Source organism: Pholcus phalangioides, unplaced genomic scaffold, assembly GCF_987345545.1.
Source record: "Pholcus phalangioides strain wild (caught in Gottingen) unplaced genomic scaffold, Ppha-v1.0 ptg000002l_1, whole genome shotgun sequence".
Taxonomy (NCBI): Eukaryota; Metazoa; Arthropoda; class Arachnida; order Araneae; family Pholcidae; genus Pholcus; species Pholcus phalangioides.
Window position 1 is genome coordinate 17,386,692 of NW_028301595.1, and position 21,557 is coordinate 17,408,248.

At 33.3% G+C, this 21,557-nt stretch overlaps 1 protein-coding gene across 1 annotated transcript in view; it reads left to right on the plus strand.

Moving 5' to 3' along the window:
- Positions 1-17,092, plus strand: part of LOC149089595 (stress-activated protein kinase JNK-like) — a 36,500-nt gene extending 19,408 nt beyond the window's left edge. The window contains exons 4-12 of the mRNA XM_089239322.1: positions 2,277-2,335; positions 3,414-3,552; positions 4,899-5,064; positions 6,169-6,240; positions 6,538-6,723; positions 7,940-8,064; positions 11,522-11,585; positions 12,373-12,465; positions 15,601-17,092. Coding sequence (XP_089095448.1) covers positions 2,277-2,335; positions 3,414-3,552; positions 4,899-5,064; positions 6,169-6,240; positions 6,538-6,723; positions 7,940-8,064; positions 11,522-11,585; positions 12,373-12,465; positions 15,601-15,686 — 990 coding nt within the window. The 3' untranslated portion in view covers positions 15,687-17,092. The remainder of the gene's footprint in view (positions 1-2,276; positions 2,336-3,413; positions 3,553-4,898; positions 5,065-6,168; positions 6,241-6,537; positions 6,724-7,939; positions 8,065-11,521; positions 11,586-12,372; positions 12,466-15,600) is intronic.
- The last annotated feature ends 4,465 nt before the right edge of the window (positions 17,093-21,557 follow it).

Genomic DNA, 21,557 nt, shown 5'->3' on the forward strand with positions numbered 1-21,557 from the left:
TAGTCTTTGTTGAAATATAGGAAATAATGGAGCATTTTTGTAAAAAAAGTCGGAACTGACAAAATTACATGAAAATACAAGAATTCCCAAGAAGTACGGATCATATGGTCATTCTACATATATGACTACTGGCCTTCTGATTTTTTTTTTATCAAAGACAAATTTCAATGCTGTTTCCAACATAAAATGATTTTTAATTAGAACTAGTTGTTTTATCTAAAAATTATAATTTTATATTTTATAAATTGACATTTTCAAACTTGAAATTAAAAATGAGTAAATGTTTAATATAAATTTAAAATATTGGTTAATTTCATTTCTTGAAAAAAATCATTTTTTTTCAACCACAATACGAATATACTTGAATTTTGCTTGGAAATGGGCTTGAATAGTCCTTGAATTTTTTTACTTTCTAAGAGTATGAACCATGTAAAATCACCATTATAACTATTCCTCTGAGGAATTTAAGTTTCCACTCAACATTAGTATTAGTACATTTAACACTTTGCGTCTGTAGAGCCATTTAAAAAAGATTCACACACAGATCATGGTGTGACAAAAATGATTACTGCATTGATTTCTAGAAGTTATCATTTCCTTCAAATTCTAAAATTTTCCTTCTATTTTTTTCAAAGTAATCAACAAATTCATCCTCAAGTGACTTTACTATAGGAGCATTTGAGAATTCAGTATAATCTGATTGTAATGGCAGGAGACACAATTGGATCTCTGATAAATACCTGTGTGTTGTGACTGGTGTATGACTGACCCCTCCATTTCTTGGAATCCAGATTAAGAACAAAAAGTATGGAAGGTTCTTACCATGATAAAGGCATGTTGTCCAATAAGCATTCATGATGAATCACTTTTCTTCAGATAGACTAAGGGAAGAATATGGAGACAAGTGGACTTGTGTTTTCATGCTGAAAATCAATACATTCTTGTTTCTATTCATTCATCATGACTGTTTGAAATGAGCACAACCCAGGACATTCTTAGACTCTAAATTGCATGTTTTCTTTTTTTTAGTATTTATTTTGTGATTTGTTTGGATGAACGCAGGTGTCGAGGAGATATGATCGAAGTGTTCAAAATTTTCAATGGGATGGATAGGATGGACCATGAACTTTTAGTACACCGCCAATCGACTGCTTTTACAAGGGGACACCAGTATCGATTGGTGAGGGACAATGCTAGGTTATGGTGTCGCAGGGAATTTTTCTCCAATAGGGTTGTTAATAAATGGAATAGCTTACCCCCGGAGGTAGTAAATTGTAACACAATTGACACGTTTAAAAAGAAATACGATAAACATGTTGGGGTAAATCGAGAAGCTCTATCCATTCTTAGAATAAGACAACCATAAGTATTCTTCATGGGCATTGTATAATATTTTATCATGTGTATATATTGTTTGTAATTTGTGTTAATTGCATTTTTAATTGGGTTGCTGTATTTTTGAAACATATGACAACCATATTTTTATGGGCATCTTTTTATCAGCCACCTCGTTGGGCATTTTGCCTGTTGTGGCGTTGTATTTGTATTTGTATTTGTTTATAAATATATACAAATCACAAAATACATAGACCATAGTTTTCTAAACCTTTTTTCCATTGCTCCCTTCATCGGAAATTTTTTTTCTCTCATCACCCCCAACTCAAATGAACCCATAAAATCCTATGCTAGATCCGTAGATTCTATCCCCCCAGCCCATTTCATCGCCCACCAGGGGACAATATTGCTCACTTTGGAAAACACTGATATAAACTATACAAATTAATAAAAATATATGCACAAATACAAACATATAAAACACTCTGACCCCCACCCCCCCCAAGGGGCTGAAAGGTCCTTCCAGCAGTACGAAGTTGTTATAATTTTGAATATGGTTCAGGCAAAAAACAAATATACATAAGTGCAATTAATTATTATAATTTTATCATTTGCTACCCTGATGCAATTTGATTGCAATTGCTTACATTATAACAAAAGGAATAGAATAATATTTTTTTCATCCAAGTATGGAATTCTCTTGAGAAGGTAATTTTTTCCCTTCAAAATTTCAATATATAACAACTTTCTTCTGTAACATTCATTTTCTGGGGGAATGCGGTTTTTCTAACAAGTGTCTAATGTATTTTGTTTGCTATTGCAATACAATCCGCACTGTCTAATTTAATGGAATTTATATTCCATACCTCATTTTTCATTTATATTACATTTTTTACAAAAATTTTTTTAATTCAGTGGGATGATTCTACTTTTACTTCCAGATAATTGGTCTTCTCAATGCATTCACTCCGCAGAAAACACTAGAAGATTTCCAAGATGTGTAAGTCATAATTTTTTTCTTTCTATAATGTAATTTCATAGATGACTGAGTATGATAAATAATATTTCTCCTTGTTACTTTCTTCTCCTTCTTATATTGTTTTTGTTATTTTATTTACTTACACATTTACTTCGAAAATTGTATTGAATATACAAAGTGGCTGTTACTCACAGAAATCATTGTTTTGGGGTTTCTTGTAATGCTAAGTCTATGGGACACATTTGGTTCCACACACCAAAATTTTTCTGTTCAAGGATTACAGTGTTTGGAGGTGGCCGTTAGAGGAGGTTTTACTGTATTTCATTTGTATTCATTGTCCATATGTAAAATGTAATGTATGTTAGGATGTAGAATGTATATGAGCATTTGTTTTTTTCTGTTGTTGATTCTTCAACTTTCTCATGCACATTGGCATTTTTTTAAGGGCTGTTTGGATTAAGCAGGTTTTCAGATTAGCAGGGTTCTACTGTATGAGCTTGATTATATTATTCAAGTTTGAATTAAAACATGCTTAGAAGAGGCATTTCAGCCGTTCTTTAACTTCAGCAATATAGTCGGCGATAGTACAAAAAAAAATATTCCCCCCCCCCCTCCAGCCTATAACACATCTAGGAAAGAGACTGTGGATATGCTGAGACAAACTTCGGAAAGAAAATTAAGTTTCTCTCTACCAGGAATCAGGACCTCAGTCCTCTTGCAGTCCTGTTAAATGCACTACCAATTTTCAAATTGTCATGAAAGACGGGGGATTGGCTCTCCTGTCTTGAAAGTTTAGTGACCTCTGGAATAGAAGTTCTGTTGAAGAATTATTAAGAAATAATTTACTTATCTATTTTTTGTAGTAAGGATTTAAAATTTTCATGTTTTTTAACGTGATGATTTGAGATTCACGAATCTTTTTTTGTGCAATAATGATAGTGTTTCTATCAATATTGTATGATGCTCTAAGGAAATAAATTTATTATTTCACATCTAAACCCTTTCTGAAGAAAGAAAAACGAATAGACATGTGTTGCTATTCATGTGGAGCTGCATTTTGTGTAAATAATTATTCATTGTGTAATTTTTGTTTTTCAAGTTACCTGGTGATGGAGCTTATGGATGCAAATTTGTGCCAAGTAATTCAAATGGACTTAGACCATGAGAGAATGTCTTATCTGCTGTATCAGATGCTCTGTGGTATTAAACATCTCCACTCTGCCGGAATCATTCACAGGGTAAGTCGTGAAAAATAATGAAGTATGTATGCATAATATTAGTTTTTCAAGCCATATGCATGTTTGGCTAATATATTTTGAGAAGCCAAGCATTTGTTCATTTCTCACGTGAACAATTTTATAATTATCATTACAAAAAATTTTCAAATTTTTATCACCAGAAATGTAATAATGTTGGCATATAATCTGTATGTTTACACACAGCTTAAGAATTTTTGACACATGGTAGCTATTCTCGTCGGTTCTGAGTTCAAAATTTAAAATTTTTACGAAATTGTTATTTTTCAAGTTTTTTTTTTTAAATCTACTGTACACTAGTATTGATGAACTTAGTGGTCTTATTGCATGCATATTTTTTGTATTTTTACTATTTTTCATGTATTGAACAATTGTATTTGAAACGAAAGGTGCTCAATGGAAGTTCAAGGACAATGATTTATTTAATGATTTGTAACTGATTTAGATGTCTTTCACTATTTGCTTCATCTGCAGCATTTATATTCTAAATGTAACGGTGATGAGCAGAAAATGTTTTTTAAAACATTTAGAATAAAAGCAGATTTTAAGTTTTGAACATGTCTATAAATTTTTTTAACCACTTTTGCCACACAATGATTAGTTTCTGTACATAAGTGCCAATTAGACGAAGAACTACAATTTGTAGAGAATTCCGTTTTTTTTCTTGTCTGTCTGCCATTGAGAAGTTGGTGTACCAATCACTTATTGCAGACTTGCTGTAGTAATAATGTGCTTTGTGTGGTCCATATTGGCACCATCTGTCTTCCATAATGAAAGCTGTACCTCTGTGTAAAAAATTCCGATGTGGACCAAGCTGGTATGAAACTCCCAATACTTCTGAACACAGTGAGCATGATGAGTGAATTTCTCTTTGACTTTTGCCACCAAAAAAGGCATTTGAACAAGTACGGTTTAGTATGTGAGTGCATCAAAGAGTAAAATTGTACTGTGTTTAGGTTTTTTTCACTGTTTTTAACAAAAACTTTATCCAACAGAAGAATGAGTTTTTTCAACTTTTACAGCAGTCATAAAGAACATTCCGTCAAATTTTTATTTCACATTCACAGCCTTGTTTCTTCTGTGTGCAGCAAGGCAATCTGTCATATTCACCAATGGTGAACTTTGGGATTTTACTTGTGCAGAACCAGTTTCTTCATGTCAAGCCACATGTGCTCACAGCCTAGAGAGAACGTTGGTCGTAAACAAAAATGTAAAAACTTGTATTGGGTTACTTTAATGTTATTGCTTCTTAAATTGAACAAGCTGTCTTTTGCTAGGATGTGTAAACAAATTTTCATGTTTTGAATTGTGTTGCCCATTTCTTTTAGGATTTGAAGCCCAGTAATATTGTAGTCAAAACAGACTGCACTCTGAAGATACTTGATTTCGGCTTAGCAAGGACAGCAGGCACCACATTCATGATGACCCCATACGTTGTTACCCGGTATTACAGAGCACCAGAAGTCATCCTTGGAATGGGATATAAGGAAAATGGTGAGTATTGACAGTGGATGGTAATTTTATTTCAAACATTTTATTGGCCTGTTGATAGAAACTGGCCTGAGTTATCTTACGGGCAGAAAATTTTCCAAGAAATATCTAAAACTCTCTTCCCTATTTTATGTTCGTTTAGAATAAAATAAAATTTTGAATATTTTGAGTTCTGATTTTTTTGTGAGTAAGAAACATAATTGTAGAGCAGGGGTGTGCACATGCACTCACAATGTTTCATCCAGCCTATTTATTGAAGTGAAGATGCCAACCATCACCAAGATTGCCAAAAAATTGCCCTTGGCAAGAAATATATATATGTGTGGCAAATATGCAATATGAATACATTCATATATAGGTATAATTTACCATAATATAATTTATTAGTTTTAAAAATAATCTTAATACTCAATGTCAGTTAAAAATAAAAGCTCAAGTGAACATCATTAGAAATAAGGAAACAAACTGGATATTTCATGAAAAAATTCAAAATTATAGGGATATATACTGTAAAATATGGGTCATATGGTCACCCTATATATGTACCCATTTTCGATCCAAGAGCAACAGAAATATTGCTTATCCGAACTAGAAAGATTGTCTGTTGTAGATGCTCCATCATGAAATCTGAGCATGGCGGAACCTCGGCTTGCTGCATAAATCGTTCTGTAAATGTGCTTTTAATCCAGAACGCTCATATATCGAATTAAACCTTCTAGTAAGAAGAACGAAATGCACGTATAACTTTATAGGTACGAAACTAGACTAAATCAGAGCTTAAAATGTCTTGCACAATAGATACTTTTCTATTGCTCTTCCACAATGTTTATTGCATACAATTATTTATTGTCTTTGTTATCATAGTTTATCAATTATAAAATTATCTTTATGAAATTAAATAATTATTTAATATGATTGTTTTTTTTTTTACAAATTTTTTTCACTTTCTGGAACTATTTTTTGTCGGAATTCAATTTGCAAGTTTTAAATTTCAACGCTAAATGGCTGAAAGTAAATTTTGTTTCCTATCGAATGTTAAAACATACTGTGCATTTTGAATGTAGTTTACTTCTTAGATTCTAAGAATTTTTTCATTTCATTTAACAGTGGATATTTGGTCAGTTGGCTGCATTATGGGCGAGATGATAAGAGGTGCTGTTCTTTTCCCTGGAACAGACCGTATCCTTTTGTATTGCTCTTTATGAATTTCAATGATATGGTTATTATACATTTGCTGCATCAGTTCATTTACATTTTTGCTTTTGATCTTTCATCTTGCTACTACTATATCTTATTCTTAAACATTTGTACAATGTTTAGAATCATTGTATTTTCATGATCCTGTAACAATTTTTTAAAAATATTTTATACACGTAAGTGCACATACTTGTGAAACTTTGGACAATTGTATCTATAAAGTTTATTTTAGTTTCTTTTTCATTTTGTGTTCTGCATTTCCTTACATTTTTAATTCAGATATTGATCAGTGGAATAAGATAATTGAGCAGCTTGGAACTCCGTCTCAGGACTTCATGAAAAGACTTCAGCCTACAGTACGTAATTATGTTGAAAACAGACCTAAATATGCTGGTTACTCCTTTGAGAGGCTGTTTCCTGATGTACTCTTTCCAGCCGATAGCTCAGAACATAGTAGACTAAAAGGTTTGTATTAATGCATAAAATTGTATTTTGACAATTGTTGCATAATATCCAACACATTTTTGATAATTCATTGCCAAACAAAACTATCCCCAGTTTCCCCACATTTTTCGTACACGTTACTAATATATCACGCAATCAGATATATCACTTAAAATCTGTTTACGATAACTTGAGTCTTGATGTAAATAAAATCATGTGTACTATACTCAAAGTGATTGGATCAAAGGGCATTTCACCTCTCCTATGGGGCAAAACCACCAAAAATATAGTCTTTTGATCGTTTACCCCTGGTATTGTAAATTACCTCAATTTTTATTTATTTAGGTGTTAGTTTGGAGTTATCCTGAGGAAGGAAAAAAAAAATACATTTTTCATAGATCCATCAAATCACTTTCACAGTTGTAACTTTATGGTGGGTGTCAGAAGGGGATACAGCCTTCTCCCTCCACTTCTCATCTGGCTGTCAACTAAATCTCATGTTTCCTTGCTATAGTTGGAAAACAGTATACACGCTTCAACAGCTTTGCCAACATATGCAGTGCATTTCATGCAAAGCCAGTTGGAATGTATATCATTTGCAGCTGCATTGGAGATGCCTATAAGTAACAGCGATTTTGCTGTGTAAACAAGATTTGTTTTCTTACCCCCTGCGCTGTGAAACTAGGAAGATGGGGGGTATTATTATTATTAATGAGTACATTCCCAAAAGCTTTGCACTTGCATGTTAAATGCATATGCATTTATAACAGACTAAGTGAATTTTTATGACTCATCTCGGAAGCCCATGTGAATCAAGTTTGGGTCATGATCCATAATCTCAAGAGCCCCTGGCTGTTAGCGAATTTGTCCGACGCATCTTGGAAGCTCCTGCACAACAACTTTGGGATGCGACTCATAGCTCAAGAATCCCTGGCTTTAAGTGGATCTGTATGACCCTTCTCGTAAGCATCTGTAAATCACTTCAGAGTCTTGACCCCATAGGTCAGGGTCCCTGGTTGTTAGCTGTTTTAGATATCGACCCATCTCGGGAGCCCTGACGACCCAAGTTTGGGTCATGGAGCCCCCTCCCCCGTATCTCCGCCCATGATTATCATATAGTACTTTTTTTCAACCAGAATTAATTTTTCCCTTGATTCAGTTTTTTATAGGTTCATTTCTTTTGCACTATATTTATTTAATGTGGTTTCATTACAAACTTCTTTTTTTTATATCGCAGCAAGCCAAGCCAGAGACTTGTTGTCCAAGATGCTAGTTATAGATCCTGAAAAAAGAATATCTGTTGAAGAAGCACTCATGCATCCGTACATAAATGTATGGTATGAGGAGAGTGAAGTCAATGCTGTGAGTATATTTTATTATTTTTATAAGTATTTTATGTTAAAATAAGAAATTAACTTATTAACTGTGAAAATAGTTGCCAATATATCTTTCTGTATGCACCAGAAAGAAAAAAAACAGAGAAAAGTAAAGTGAGTCTAAAAAACTATGCATCAGGTTACTACTCTCATCATCTAATTAAAATAAAAGCAGTTTAATATTAAATGTAGCATGGGAATTATAATCAAATGTTTAAAGTTCCGTAAAAGTAGAATTTCGATTTTTGACTCTTTCATCAAAGTTATTGTGTTTGCATATGCAAATACAGTAAGTACAACCTCTCCTTAAATTTGATCCTTTCTTTAAACTAGCATTAAAAAATCTGGTTCCTTAACCCTCAAACTGTTCCTATTGCAAATAGGGGATGAGCTTGGAAGGCTGCTGAATCATTTATTGATAATTTACAGGAGTGGGGGAGAATTTACATGGGGAAGGTATTACTTAGCTATTTACATTACTGCATAATGCATGTACAGTAAAATTCATGTTAGTTGCTTATTGGCATTATAAAATTCTAATCTATTTATAAAATCTGGCTCTGTAAAATATAGCTTTTATTTGCAGTTTATATACAAGTCTAACCTTTAAATAATATATTTGTGCTGTGCAGTATTTTTTTTATGAAGTTGGCTCTGTCCAGCAAAAATTTGGGTCCATTTTCTGGGCTCTTCACACAAAATTCTGGATATGAAAGACTCTTCACAAAATAAAAATTAATGAAACTATAATTTGGCATTTCATTTCTTTTGTGATTAATTCACTAGCTTATTTTGCTTTTCACAAAATTAACTTATTTTTCAGAAAATTAATAACTCTTTTCACGAAAATAAGAACAATTTTCACAAAAACAGGACCCTACAAAAATGTCTGGACAGACCCCCCCTGGAAGTACATACCTAACATATTCAATGCACGATACAGTCGATGCTCGTTTTTACCAACCGGTACAGACATGACAATTAGTTCATAAAATCAAATGTTTGTAGTTCATAAATTGAAGATTCATATAAGCAAGCACCGGCTGTACATACATAATTGATTTCCTAATGCTTTCAATCTTCATTTAGATAAACCAGATTTTTCTTAATCCTGTTGACCCTTGGACACAGTTGAACCCAATAAAAGGCATTTTGTTGTATTCATTTTTGTTATTACATTGCTTCAAATGTGTTTGCTTGTTTTTCCATAAAAATAACGATACCCCCAAAGTAGGATATGCCAAAAACTGACTTATGTTGCAGAACAATCTCAGGAAGAATTTAAAGAAAAGTGTAGAAAACACTATTATGAAAATATTTACCGCAGAAAATTTCCAGTCAGCTAAGGGCTTGTTGCAGAACAATGCAAAACATTTTGCTTTGGAGAGTAATATATTGATAATCCAATGTAATTAGAATCATTGGTTGATCAAAATTTTGGAATAATTGAATATGTTAATCTGATGGTCCAGAATCAACTATACTAATTATAATTAAACCGAGGATAGGACGAATAGTGATTTGGCAGAATACCAAATATTCGACTAATGTTTTGGCAGAATACTGAATATTTGACGGCCGAATATTAATTTTCTTAAAATTCATAACAATTATTAATAAAATTGGTGTTTTTTAATGCGAATAAATATAATTGGTAATTTCAAATGATTGATATTGAATTTCAATTATGCAATATATTTATATAAATATAAGAAAAATGGTAATTTAAAGATTTTTATTCAGCACTTGTTCCAATTTTGCATCTAATTAAAAAAATGTCAATCATTATTTGCTCTCAACTAGTAATGCATGATAAAATTTATAATTTATTTTCTAATTTTTCCCTCTTTAGATGTTATTTGCCCCCTTTTGCCTTTTTCAGAACTCAATGCGCCTCTTGTCTAGGTACATTCTTCAATTATCGAATTTGTGTAATTTATGCTCACTTGTACCTTATTGCAGTAGGATTCTATTTTCAGTTTCATGTTCTCCCAATCCTAGAAATTCACCCTAATATAACCTCTTTCACAAAAAGGGATATACACCACACAACAAAATATAATCAATATATAAATTTCGAATTTATGGAAAAAATTCCAATTAATATAATTTTTTAAATTAGTTTGTTGTGCTTAGATTTACACAGATGTTATGCAAAGGGGCCCAGTACCGAATATCAGCTATTCATCCCATTTCTAAATTAAACATGTATTTAACTGACTTGTTGAAAATTTGATCATCCTTCATTTTGGAACTGTATTACAAAGTTTTTTAGCAACATTATTTCTGATGTGTTACAATGTTGTTGGTACTACAAACAAGCAATACTTCAAAAGCATCATTGTTGTTTATTTCATGTACAAATTCTATTTTCCCTACACCTACATCAACATTTTCATCTGTAGGAGAATTTCTGACTGTAGCAATGATTTTCTCTTGACTGAGAAAACTGTTGATTATTCAAAACTCTCCATTGACTAACTAAGGTGTGACTACTTAAACCCCTTGCCTCTTAGGCTAGATTTCGCAGGCGTGCAGCTATATACCAGTCTGTGTGGGGGAAAATGTTTGTCTAGTTTCTTTTCAAATGACTTGCATTGTAATATGTTTGAGAGGTTTTGTATCATACTTATACACAAATCTAACATACATGTATCATATTCCTGACCTTCCCTTAATCAGATCATGGCCTGTCACTCTGTTTCAATGAAGAGATATAAGCAGTAGGTCTAAGAAGACCTGGGCTATGTTGTAAAAACTTACTCCTGACCAGGACTGTGTTATTTGATTTGCATATCAACTTATCAGGTTTAAACACTCAGGAATTGAATTAAAGGAATGATGTATGGGGGCGTATGTCTTGGTCGATAATTATCTAAATGAGTGGATGTAGGCTGTGTATGTTGTGGGAGTTAGGGGTTAAGACCAAGCTGATATGATTGGTTTTTGAAATACAAAGACCTGCATTTTAAGATTGTGATAACTAAATCAGAAAAATTACAGTTAATAACTCAAGTAATTGAGGGGTAAATTAGAAAATACTCCTGTAAAATATTAAATACTGTCCATGAGAGACAGTGACCAAAATTTGGTTAAACAAATAGCTTTTCCAATCCAATAGCCTTGAGATAGATAAATAGCATTCTTTAAAAAAAAACATGAAAAGTTTGCCCCAAACTTTTCAGCCAAACCAACATTTATGATTCTTTTTGGATGGCTTATTACTAGGGCTCAGATTTTTATGATCTAAACATGGCCATTGCTAATCAGTTGAAAAACTTGAAATTCAGGTTTTTTAGTATGTCAGCAACAGCATTTCATCTTTAGGTCATGAAAATCTGAGCTGTACTTATCACATTTTCCATATTTTTTCTTAAGAATACACTTGCTGTGATTTTCTTTGTTCAGGTGTAACTGAATGAATGTAATGTTAATTTTTTTAGCCTGCACCAGGACCATATGATCATTCTGTGGATGAGAGGGAACACACTGTTGAACAGTGGAAAGGTAAAATATATTTTTTTCCCCAATGTGTGTCACTGATGTGTAGAAATGAATTGAATTTTTTTTTATGAACAATAATGTCTCAGGATTTGAGAACAAGAATTCAAAAATTCATGAAATATTGTTGGTCACTTATAAATAGTAAAATGAGTTTGTCAAAAATTCACCTTGCATGATTTCTCAGTGGAGTTTTCTTATCAACACTTGTAGAACTAGATTATTGTTGATGCAGGGATGATGAAGGAAAGACCTTCATCCATGTTCTTCAGCATTAGGTGTTAATGAATCAGTGCTAAAATGTTTTTCTCTTATTAGTGGTGTAAAAGCCAGGATAACTTTAGTCATTAATGACATTATCATTCAATTTGAAATAAGAAAAGATACATATTTTTCTCCAACCATGAGATGAGACTTGGCTACATCATGTCACGTCTAGTCAGAGGCATTTTATTCAATTCTTTCAGGTAAAACAATTGCACATTGAGAATAGCTCGTCAGTGACCACTTTCCCCATATGGTCTCTCTAAAAGAATAGAATCCTTTGACGTGTCATGCTTTAGCCAAGTCTCATTTCATGGTTGGACACTATACCTGATACACATACACCTTTATCATTATGCTGTAAAAACTCTGCTCTCAAAATTTATCTGCCGTTTAAAAACTTCATGTAATAATGTTAAAAGATTTGAGTGAGCATCGAATAGAATTTTTATAATTTGTATGACCTAAACTCATTTTTATATCATATATTATCATCTATACCTGCCATAATTCCTTTTTTCTGTTATAGAACTGATATACCAGGAGGTCCTAGAGTATGAAAAAACGCATAATACTATAGGATTAGGCCGTCCAATGACCTCTCATCATAATTCCCAACCAGGTAAGTTGAATTTATACAGGGTGTCCCAGTACTTTGCCGTCAAAATGAGAAGGGTGATAGTTTATGTCAAGACAAACAATTTCACTATGTAACTTGGGATCACTAATGAATTTTATCTTTAGTTCTTGTTAATATGATATTTAAGCTTATTTCACCAAAAAATGTTCTAAAGTAAACTTGGGAGGGAGGGAAACACTTACAATACTATTAGAGAGGAAAAAAAATGACTATTTCTTTTCCCCTTCATTATTGCATACGACTGGAAAAAGGCACTTCCCTGTTGCGACCCTGGGTTTGATGCTTCATATGTACTATCACATATTTTAAAATAAAAAAAATTTTGAATCAATAATTTGATCAAATTATTCATCATGGGTAAATACAAGTCGATTCAACGAAAACTGAAGGGATGATTTCAGTCAGTGCTATCTAAAGACATGGGCCCAGGGATCTCAAGTGCTACTCGTGGAATTGAGATCTGGTTATATTGTAACTTTTTATACTGTCCCCCTTCTGCTCGAAAACCCAATTAGAGAGTTGTCCTGTATCTCTTGATGCTAACTGAAAAAAATTCACGATTTCAAGTGCAATATTCACTGAGATATTAAAATTTGGAAAACGGAGGAAAGTTGGGAAAAAAAACATTAAATGCAGGTAAAACAGGTTTCTCACACTTAATACTGTTTTTTCCCCAACTTTCCTTCGTTTTTCAAATTTGAATATCTCAGTGAATATTGCACTTAGAAACATGAATTTTTGTTGTTAGCACCAGAAGAGACAGGGCAACAACTTTCTAATCATTTTTCGACTATTTACAACTCATTCCTAATATCTTTCTCCAAACGGCATCCTAAAATTATTGGAAAAATTGAAACCTTATTCTGTTGGCCCCGATGACATCCCAAATTCTATTCTTAAATTTTGTTCTGATGAAGTCTCAGACTATCTTTTAATTTTGTTCAATTTTCCCTAAATACTGCTATCCTCCCCAAAGACTGGAAAATAAATAACATTATTCCAATCCACAAATCAGGTCCACTTCCCAATCCCCCTTAACTTAATGCCAATAGCAATCAACTCCTCCTGTTGTAAAATATTTGAACATATTGTAGCAAAAAAATTCCATACCCACTTAGACTTCACCAACTCCCCCCCCCTCCCCCCCCCCCCAATCAGCACAGAATTAGAATATTTCTCTACTACTTCTCAACTTGCCCCTCATCTGCGAACTCTCGGGAGCCATTGATAAAACCTACAAACTGGTATTTTCCTAGATTTCTCTAAAGCTTATGATAAAGTTCCCCATGACAATCTTCTCCTTAAACGCTCTACTCGTACTCTATCAATAATTTAACGTTATCCCAAGTTTCTCAAATTAAATACCTCAGTGTCTTAATCTCAGCCGACCTATGTTGGAACAAACATGTTGACTATGTTTACCAGAAATGTTTCAACTAACTTTTCTTCCTCCACCGCAACCTTAAACATTCCTCTCAAAATATCAGACTACTCTGTTACCGAACTCGTATCTCTTCCATTCTTTCCTATGTCGTTGAAATCTAGGACCCCTACACCTCCAGTAATATAGACAAACTTGAATCAATCCAAAATAAATCCACCCGATTTCTCCACGACTGCTGGTCATCTTTTGTTTCCGTTGTGTCCAAACTTAAAAACAAACTTAATCTCCTCCCCCTCTCTATTCTTTGTCTCATTGCTTGGTTAACCCTCTTTATATAAGATTTTCCACGTTATCTCAACTTTGATACTTCTGGTATCTTAGCCAAACCATCTCCAGAAGACTCGACAATTTCCTTAGAATAAAACCTATTTTTTCCTTCTACTGACTGCTTTAAATATAGCTTCTTTCCTCATACCATTGGTGAATGGAGCAAACTCCCTAGCTCTGTTGTCGACTTCCCCAGTATCACTAGCTTTTTTGTCCAATATCAAACAATATCTTCGTCACTTTCAATCTCATTCTCTTGTGTAGGCCTCAGGGGTCAACAATATTGTATCAATCAATAAATAAATAAATAAAATTGGGTTTTGAGGCACACAGAGACTGTATAAAAAGGTTTATTTTAATTTTAATAACTTTACAACCCTTTGCAACATGAATGAAATATCTGAATACTATGCATTATTTAGATACTTTTTCCTAATTGGAAGTATGCCTCTCTAGAACCAATGGCTGGCCAGTAAAATGCCACATGTTGTGTTACCTATGCAACCTGTATACTTACCAATACTACGCTAGTTATGAGTGGCTACTGTTATAATATCAAATACAAATGTAAGGCCAGAACAGGAAAAATACCCCACGAGGTGGCTGAAAAAAAGATGCCCATATAACTAATATGGATGTCATATTTTTTAAATACAGTAACCGAACTGAAAGGGCAATTATATAAACTAAAAATTATATATACATGATAAAATATAATACTCTAATAATAAATAAAAAAATAAAAACAAATCAAATTAAAATTTTATTCGTCAGTCACTTAATCAGATAAAAAATTTTGATTAGCCAGTTAAAAATTTTAATTGGTTTTTAGCTCTAACTCGCACCTCTTTCATTCTGGTGGTAGAGCTCTGAGACACATATAAGCATTTATTAAATCAGCATAAGCATGGGGCTTGAATCAAGCACAGTGGTACCTTATTCTGTGATTCTTATTAGATCTCACTTTTCCCAACATGCCAGGAATAGACCAGACTCAAACTTTCAAAACGGTGGTGTCGTCTTGAGTTTTATAGTATTCTGGCTAATGCTGGGGAGTACGGAATATAATTGTACATAATTTTATAAGTATCCCCCTCTGAAGTTTTTCTAACCGTATATGCCCACTCACATGTGGAAAAATTCTGTGGAAAACACTGTAAATGGAATATTTTGCTTTGAGATATTACTTGTCTATGTCAAGAGTAACTTTTTGGATCAAATTAAGGTACCGCTGTATATTGTTTTGACTTGCTTATTTTTATGTACTTCAGTCATTATCCACCACACATACTCACTTTTATTATTATTACTGTTGATGAGTGTAATCCTCGTAGAGAGTTGCCTGTATCATAGAATAGTGAGTTTGATATCATTGATTTTGCTTTCTGCACATTTTTCCCTGACAGATGGTGCAATAGAAGATGGTGGTCAAGATGGTCTCAACGATCAGGCTGCTAATGGCCCAGGGAATCCTTACGGTCGTCGCAGATAAATAAATGTTGATCCTCTTTTAGTCCTTGACTGCCACCCCCCACCGTATGGTCATGTACAAAACTAGTCGCTAGAGAGTAATCCGTCGTTCATCACAGTCCAGTATAGTGCCGACTTGTATGCATGTATATGTATGTACACATATATGTGCATATAAAAATACTGAGAGTAAATGACTGGCCCATATTTAAGAATGGCCATGAGCTACTAAGTCATGCAATGCGGGATTTCTTTTATTTGTTGTTAATGTGTGTGTGTGTGTGTGTGTGTTTTGTGTGTCTCACATGGCAAGACACACAGTTGACAATTGAAACTGATTGGACATTGATTTTTCTTGGGGATAACTGCTGTTTTTTTTAAATCTTTCCTCGCTCCTAAAATGTCTATGCATGATTGAAGGAGTTTTCAAATATAGTGTGATAAAACAAATTATTTTTATTATTTTTGAATTCAAACTAGTTAAGTACATTACAGCATAATCGCTATCTCTCCCATAATATAATTATAGTCTATTGTCTTTCTATATAAATAAATGTTTCAATCAAGTATTCATCCACTAGCTTCTTTATATATGAACTTATTATTTGACATTTCAATAATCTCTGAAAAGTGGGGAGGGGCAATTAGTTTTTTTCTCATTGATTTTTGATTTGTTCTTTCCCTCTCATCAGCATCATAAACTGCTCATTGAGGGCATTCATGTCATTAGTCTAATTATTCGTGTTTCAGAAATGCCTTCTTATAAATGAAAGAAATAAGTATCACTTGCTATGCTCGGGTATCTGAATCACATCTTTGCTTTCTCACAATAGTTTTATCCTTCTCAAATGGTGTATGCTTCTGATGTTTTTTCGGTTAAAGTTTTATGAGAATGATTAATTGATAAACAACATTGGTAATACCAATGTTGTTTACTAATAAAAAAAGGAAAAACAAATTGATTTTAGGTTTTGTTTTCCTGCTACAGTGGTGCTTCACTACTTGATGTCCAGATCCTTCGAGATTGTGCATGAATGAAATTGCTTGATAAGCATATACAATAAAACCTCTGTTTTGCAGACACCGGCGGGGAAAAAAAAAATTGTCCATAAAATGGGGGGTGATCGTCAATCAGGGATTTGAAATGCATACTTTTATTACACTAGGAGAAATTATTTGACCGTAAAAGAGGGGTGACCGTTAAGAGGGGTTTTACTGTCTATGGAGAATATTGTTCTGCAATTCAACAGTTTCATGATTCCGCATTAGTTTGGCAATATATTGGCATCTATCACAATTAGTGGTCTGTATTTTATTTTATTATTCTCAACTCCAAATTTTAATTTATTTCTGAATCAAAATCTAAAGAAAACCTTCGATATGTATGTTTTGTATTTTGATAGGCTATTATTTGGTATGTTTGAGTATGTAAATCTGAAGTTATTCTTCATTATAAAGTATTGGGTATGTGCAAAGACTTTTGTTGTTTCACAAGAATAGCTTCTGATCTGTTGAAAAAAAAAGTTACAGTGGAACCTGTACAAAAAATTTCAAGAGACTGAAGTAATATTCCGTTTTAGACAGGTTTCTGTTGTATAAAGGTGCACATCAAAGCACTAATCATCAATGGTACTATCTTTTGATTTTGTGCTACACAGGTTTTCATCTCATACAAAGTCAGTCTTGGACAGGTTTCACTGTATAAGCATTTAGTGGAATTAAGATTAATTAAAAGACATTTGTATTGCCCTCATTTCGGAAAGAAAGACTTGTCTTTCCTCTTTTACTGCAGGAGCAGGGAATTATTTGTTCTTTAACATCTAGCGATGAGACCTGTGAGTTGGACTCGTTCAAATGGTGACTGTGTAGAGCAGAGGTTATTAATCTTGTGTGTTCCACCGATCTTTTTTTTTGTTAATAAGACAAAAGTCAAGGACCTTCTTTGCTACTGAGGTGAAGGCCACAGATCCCTTTATAATATGATATTCAGCGTATAATAATGTAAAAGCAAGAGTTAGTTGTTTTCTCATGCAAGCTCATAGACCTCCTGAAACCTCTCCAAGGACTCCCCCTGGTTAAGAACCACTTATCTGTAGATTTGTCTAACTTGTTCCTGCATCTGACAAAAAATTTCATTTTCTTCTCCCACTTTTACAAGTGTCGCTAAACATACCCCCTTAACAGTATTTGTCTGTTAAACGGTTGAAGAGTGTTTATTTAACCATTTGAATGTAATGTTTGCAAGGGTGGAGATATGGGGGAAATTGACATCATTTTGCTCCCCAGCTTTTGAATTCAATCTCTGCCTATGAATGCCCTGTGTATTCAGGTCTTGACTTCATTATATATTTAAAAGTTTGGTTGTTAATGTAACATGAAATACATGTCGGATAGCGGCAGCAGTTTCTTCTCACTCTTTTACTGGACCCAAAACACCTTGATGGGATAAGTTTATCTGTTGCCCTACAGCAGCGGTTCTCAACCTTTTTTGACTCGCGGAGCCCTATCCAGTATATAATTTTTATGGCGGAGCCCTGTTTGACTCGAGGAACCCTTTTTTGTACATAATTTTTATGGCAGAGTACCTGTAGGCCTCTTTTATTTATTTATCTCTCAAATTTACTGATTTATATTATTTTCTTTCAGTCACCGCGGAGCCCCTGGGAGGTGCACACGGAGCACCGGTTGAGAACCACTGCCCTACAGGTTCTTTTTCTTATAATGCTAGGTTCATGACACGAAAATTAGAAAACCTTTTTTTGGCTTGGAAGCTTAATGGTCAATGCAAGTTTTTAAGTTAAAATATATTAAATAAAAACTCAAATCCACTAGAACTTCTTAGCCCGAGAAACACTTTATTTTCATTTACTGCTCTGTGAATCCATGTTTCATTTATCATGTGTTAGGTTATTTTCTAGTAATATCAATGAATTCATTAATTTGAAGAACGTTGAGTAAACCTAACAATTAGTTTTAAGATTACACTGAAAAATTTCCATTTACTCTCGTATATATGTGGACATATATAATGTAAACAGATTCTTCTTTCCTTTGTTACAGTTTTAATTGCAGAATATGTGTATTTGTTTAAATTTCTGTATGTGAATCAAAGCGAATTCGTGTTTCACCCTGCCCCCTTATTTTTTTCAAATGACTCAATTATACATGATTTCAAAATGATTTGCTAGACTAGGTGGATGTGTTGATATATGGGGGGTGGAAAAAAAAAAAAAGTGCAAATTCTTGTAACTGACTAGGTCTCAACTCTCAGTTGTGACTTGGCGCACACATACATTATTATATATGTAGCAGTTTAGTTGGTTCATGTGAAAGGAAATTCATGTCAGATTATAGCAGCGGTTTCTTTTCAAGTTCTTTTACCGGACCCAAAACACCTTGATGGGATAAACTTGCCTGAGTTGCCCTACAGTTGGTTTTTCTTATGATGCTGGGCATCAACAGTGTTTGTGATGCAAGAAAAACAGAAAACCAACTTTTTTCTTTTTGCTCGAAAGCTAACTGGTCTAATGAGTTTTGAGTTAAAATGTTTAATAAAAACTCAAATCCATTAAAACTTCTTAGCCCGAGAAAACCTTTTTTTAAGTTTGTTTCTGCTCTGTGAATCCACATTTTATTTATCATGCGCCGTTATTTTTGACAGAAAAAAAAAAACTTTTATTTGAAGAACATTGCTTGAACATAATGACTAGTTTCCAGATTATGCTGACAAGTTTTCATTTACTCTCGTATGTAATTGTATATATGTGAACATATGCAATGTAAACCGATTCGTCTTTCCTTTGCTATCGTTTTAATTACAGAATATACCTGTTCATACAAATTTCTGTATGCGAATCAAAGTAAATTCTTGTTTGTTACCCCCTCTCTCCCCAAATTTTCCAGATGACTTGATTATACATGATTTCAAAATGGATTTGTTAGACAGGGTGGATGTGTTGATAGATGGGGTGGAAAAAAAAATTGTGCAAATTCTCGTAACTGTCCTATTTAATTATTGATTTTGTTTAGCAAATTTATATTTATATATATAAATATATATATGTATATCTCTGTGTGTTGTTACAGTCAGCCTAAAAGCATTGTTCAGTATCTGCATCGTTAGCTGCCAGATTTTTAATTCGATCGTGTTTGGTATTCAGTGGTGTCGGTCAGTATATATATGAATGAAATTTAAAAGAAAATGAAAACCTTTTAAAACTTTGTAAGCTTACGCGCACACGATTATCGGTATTGGACAAATTATGAGATTAATACTTTGTTTTGTTTTTTTTTCTGTTCAAAATATATTTTTTTTGCAAATAATACAATAGTGTACTCCATTTAACAATCCTTATTGTACATAAATCTGACAATAAAACTTTTTTTTGTTTTTGGTACAAAATACAATGTGTTTTTTGCAGTTAATTTTATTGTTGATCTTGATCTTTTGCTATGATGTTGGTAAACTAATGTTTGATCATTCTTTAATTGCAATTTATGCATTTCGCTGCTTCCTTACTCCTGCTATAACGGAGGAGCTCCTCGTATGGTCGTAGAGCAACCCCTGCGTCCATGTCTCCAGAATAGTCTTACAAAGAACTACTTCAAAGGATTGAATGGGCACATATCGATATCAGCCTCCCCTTTCCGAGGAACCGCGACATCCACTGTGAGAACCATTAGATTAACACTAACGTTTTTACACATGCTATTTTAAGATGTCCTAAACGATATTTCAATGTAGACATCTAATATAAAATCACCCGATAAAGAGGGCACCACAACAGCTACATGAGCAAAATGAATAACTCAGGCCAGAGTCGTCTTTAGGGGGTGTGTGAGACAAGTGCTGTTACACCGGGTTCCGCATTCACGGTTATAGCAGTGAAAATAATATCAAATACACATTTTTTTTTCGTATAAAACAAGGTATCTGAGCTTCAACTGATTTCATTCTGGAATTTTCATCAATTCTGGAATTGAGAAACAATTTTTCGAATTTCCATTCATTCGGAAATTACAGTAAAACCTCTCTTTTGCTGACACCGGTGGGACAACGAATTTCGTCCGTAAAAGAGAGGGTGACCGTTAATCAGGGGTTTGAAATGCATATTTTTATTACACAAGTGGAAATTATTCAATATACAAATGCCATAAAAGAGGGGGGTGTCCGTTAAGAAGGGTTTTACTGTACTTTTTTTTAAATTCTGCATTTTCATTGATTCTAAGATTTCTTTTTCATTAATTCTGGAATTTTTTCTTTCATTAATTCTGGAATTTTTTTCTTTCATTAATTCTGGAATTTTTCTTTCATTAATTCTGGAATTTTTTCTTTCATTAATCCCGAATTTTCATTAGTGCTAGAGCTATTTATATCTTTCGATTATTTCTCATTTTTAATTCATAAATTTTAAATTATGCTCTAATTTTCATTAGTTTTGAAATAACTTCTTTTATCAATTTAAAATTTCTTCTGTTCTGAATTTTCATCGATTTAAAATTTTCATTAAAATAATATACCTCGCGTCTGTTTTTTTTTAGTGGATATTCTTCAGCATTCCTAAATATTCTGTGATAATACATGAATCTATGGATATTGTCGATTCCCACACAAAATACGGTAAAACCTTTTTGCGGACACTGGTGGGACACAAAAATTCGTCCGTAAAAGAGAGAATGACCGTTAATCAGGGGTTTGAAATGCACATTTTTATTATACGGGGGAAATGATATATTTATATATATAATTTGGCCGTGAAAGGAGATGTGACCGTATTTGAGGGTTGTCCATTAAGAGAGGGTTTTTACCATATATGAAATCGAGGCTAAGATGCCCCGCGTTTCATAAAGGTGATCCTGACCAACACCTAGAGCAGAAAACACCTGCTCAAGA